Source organism: Helianthus annuus, chromosome 4 (assembly GCF_002127325.2).
Source record: "Helianthus annuus cultivar XRQ/B chromosome 4, HanXRQr2.0-SUNRISE, whole genome shotgun sequence".
Lineage (NCBI taxonomy): Eukaryota > Viridiplantae > Streptophyta > Magnoliopsida > Asterales > Asteraceae > Helianthus > Helianthus annuus.
The window spans coordinates 22,539,910-22,543,130 of record NC_035436.2 but is presented as its reverse complement, the minus strand read 5'-3'; the positions used below and the strand labels follow the sequence as shown (position 1 = coordinate 22,543,130).

The 3,221-nt window shown below is 33.9% G+C and overlaps 1 protein-coding gene across 2 annotated transcripts; it reads left to right on the top strand.

Moving 5' to 3' along the window:
* The first annotated feature begins 517 nt into the window (after positions 1 to 517).
* Positions 518 to 2,731, top strand: LOC110935926 (cysteine protease Amb a 11.0101). 2 transcript variants are annotated; one of them, XM_035988932.1, is made up of 4 exons: positions 518 to 1,025; positions 1,603 to 1,841; positions 2,206 to 2,346; positions 2,424 to 2,711. In XM_035988932.1, the coding sequence occupies exons 1-4, from the start codon at positions 581 to 583 to the stop codon at positions 2,484 to 2,486; spliced, it is 888 nt and encodes a 295-aa protein (XP_035844825.1). In that variant the 5' UTR covers positions 518 to 580; the 3' UTR covers positions 2,487 to 2,711. The 2 variants fall into 2 exon arrangements, with proteins under 2 accessions (XP_035844825.1, XP_022033970.1); XM_022178278.2 differs by having other exon boundaries at positions 519 to 1,025; positions 2,413 to 2,731.
* Positions 2,732 to 3,221: the final 490 nt, after the last annotated feature.

The window sequence follows — 3,221 nt, the reverse complement described above, 5'->3', positions numbered from 1 at the left end:
GAATACAAACCAAACCCTTGAAAATAAAGCTGAATAAAAAAGTCAAGAGAATTTGCATTTGCATATAGTTAAGATGAAGATGAAGAATAATATACATATAGTTAAGACGACAATGAATAATAATAATAATAATATATAATTAATCATTTAACTTTGTTTTCAGGTTGTTAAGATAATGTTACAACTTTTATATAACTAACATAATTGGAATTATAAAATCATAATGTATTAAACCTATATAGGTGTAACTTTACTTGCTTTTTTTTATTAATGCATATGTAAACAAATTATGTATACATACATTATGCAAAGTTGGTGGCATACACAACTTTTACTGTTTATTTTTATATATAAATGCATTAGTTTTTAATATTTGCTTTTTCAAAAGGTATCTAGGAATCCTTTATTTAAATTTAGTTAGTTTTTACATTCAAGTCAGCTTAACCATCCATCCATACATTCCCTTGACACCATAAAAAAACCTCCACATATAAATCCTAAAAACAAGCAAGAATAAGCACTTTTAAATGCGTACTACTTGGATCATAACAATCTCATTTCTTACACCATTTTCCTCCAAATGAAGATCAACAATTTTATATTTTTTTCACTTTCTTTGGTCTTGATACTAGGAGTTGTGGAAAGCTTCAATTACCATGAGCAAGAACTCGAATCGGAGGAGGGATTCCAAGGGTTGTACGACAGGTGGCGAGAACACCACAAAGTGACCGATAGAAGCCCCCAACGGTTCAATGTATTCAAGCACAACGTACGAAATATTCACAAGAAAAACAAGATGAACCTGGGATACAAGTTGCAAATAAACGAGTTTGCTACCATGACCCACCATGAGTTTAGGAAAACCCATGCCGACTCGAAGGGTGGCCACTTCATTGCTCTTCACGGGATTCGTAAGACCAACTTGAGTTCCAGTTATAATGATATCGATATAAACGCTATTCCACCGAGGATGGATTGGAGGGAACATAACGCTGTCACCCCTATGAAAAATCAAGGACAGTGCGGTAACACGTTTTGTCTCATTTACATACAAGTTAGTCTTTTGGGGTGGGCCCTCTCCCAAGTTTGTGAGAGAAGAGGGTAAATTTAACACCACCCTTTGTCTCTATAAGTAAGGTTGGTTAATTACATATTTATATTGAAATTAATACATAAAATAGTAACTTTAGATTACCCTTGTAGTGATATGATCCTGTAACCATATTTAACACTAACGTTATATTCTTCTAATCAACCAATGGGGTGATGGTCCATTGACAAAGACAAAGCCTTTAAACACATGTGTTTAGAAAGGGAAAGTCTTGGATTCAAGTCCCACAGACAACAGAGATTAAAAAAATTACAGTTCAAAAACAAATATTTTTGTAACCATATTTAACACAAACAATTATATATATATTCAATAATGTTATATTTTTGTAACCATAAACAATTATCTATACTCAAATTGGTAATGTTATATATATCTTTTTTAACCATATATAACACAAACAATTATCTATATTCAAAACAATGATGTTATATTTTTGTAACCATACTTAGCACACATAGTTACAAACAATTTTGGTGTCGAGTTTACAGGAAGTTGTTTCGCATTTGCTGCGGTGGGTGCAATTGAAGGAATAAACGCCATCAGAACAGGTCAACTCTTATCATTATCAGAACAACAACTTCTTGATTGTGATTCGAGCGACAGAACCTTCCATTGCGACGGAGGGCAGGTCTGTGGCGTATTTACTTTCGTCAAAGAGCATGGAGGTATAGCTACAGATGAGTTCTACCCTTATGTAGGTAAAAGGGAAATATGCGATACATCTAAGGTACAAACAAAACTAATGAATATAGTATAGATAACTAGATTACAATGCTTGTTATATCAAGTACAAACAGCTTTTAACATACGAATTGTACAAATAATTATTGCAATTATGTTCGAACCACTATAAGTATTATTACACTACCTTTTTGAAGTAGCGTAAATGCATAATAATAAATGCTATAGTTCGTTTTGTTGAAGTGTGATACTTATTACTCTACAACAGATCAACTAGAGTAATATTAACGCTACTTTAAAACTGTACCGTAATAATAATTCTTCTAGTTGAACATACTTTAGTTTTTTGTATCATTCGCACGTTAAAAGTTATTTGTATTTGATTCTAACAATCTGTGTTTTCAAACCAGTATGGTCATCACTCGGTAACTGTTGATGGAACCGAGTATTTGCCAGAACACGATGAAGAAGCGCTATTGAAAGCAGTGGCACATCAGCCTGTAACTTTTCAAATGGATCCTGGCGGTGACGGTTTCATGTTCTACAAAGAGGTAACATTTCAATCACGCATCGTTCATTTGTTATCCATATGTTGTTTAATAGTTCATGGTGTTTAGGGAATTTATAGTGGACCATGTGGAATGGAGCTGATGCACGCGATGTTGATAGTTGGATACGATCAGGATCCTGACGGAACCAAGTACTGGATTGTTAAGAACTCGTGGGGCGAAGGATGGGGAGAGAAGGGATACATTCGTATGCTACGCGGTACGGAGATCCAAGGGGTTTGCAACATGTATGGGCATTGTAATTTCCCTCTTAAATCTCCCGAAACTAAAAATGTTGAACTCTAGATTACAATTTTAATTATGTTCACTCTTCATTTTATATGTAACCATCCGAGAGAGAAAACATATGTCTAATGAGATTTTTTTGTTACTTTATGTTTCGATTATGAGATTTATTTTCTTGATAGACTATATAACATGAAGAATACACATAACAGACGGTTCACAAGCATAAACGAACGAACACACATGAAAATAAGTGAATAAGCGTAAACAAAAACAAACGAGCACCAATTAAAAGAAGAGGAAATTGGACTTTAATAATCTCACCTAGAGGTGGTTGGCCATTGGCACTATCACCTTTGACTATTACCACTAGCATTCCCACCCTTTAAGTATTTTTTTCTCACTGCATCTCCATTATAAACAAATTTAACGGAGTTAAGTTTTTTCCGAATTTCGAGGATACGAGTTGATTGATGTAAAACTTACCTGGAAACGGTGTTCCAAATGACGGAAACGGTGCTTTAATTCGGGTGTTTAAACTTCCAATTGATAAAATTTAAGCCGTTTGGAGCACCGTTTTGAGATTAGTTTTACATCAATCAACTTGTATCATGTTCTATTCAAATGCCCTA

What these genes read in the sequence shown, in the direction of transcription:
- LOC110935926 (XM_022178278.2), top strand. Translation starts at nt 581, where the DNA reads ATGAAGATCAACAATTTTATATTTTTTTCACTTTCTTTGGTCTTGATA. An exon ending in GAAAAATCAAGGACAGTGCG is followed by an intron (nt 1,026 to 1,602) that starts GTAACACGTTTT and finishes TCGAGTTTACAG; the next exon opens with GAAGTTGTTTCGCATTTGCT. An exon ending in AAATATGCGATACATCTAAG is followed by an intron (nt 1,842 to 2,205) that starts GTACAAACAAAA and finishes TTTTCAAACCAG; the next exon opens with TATGGTCATCACTCGGTAAC.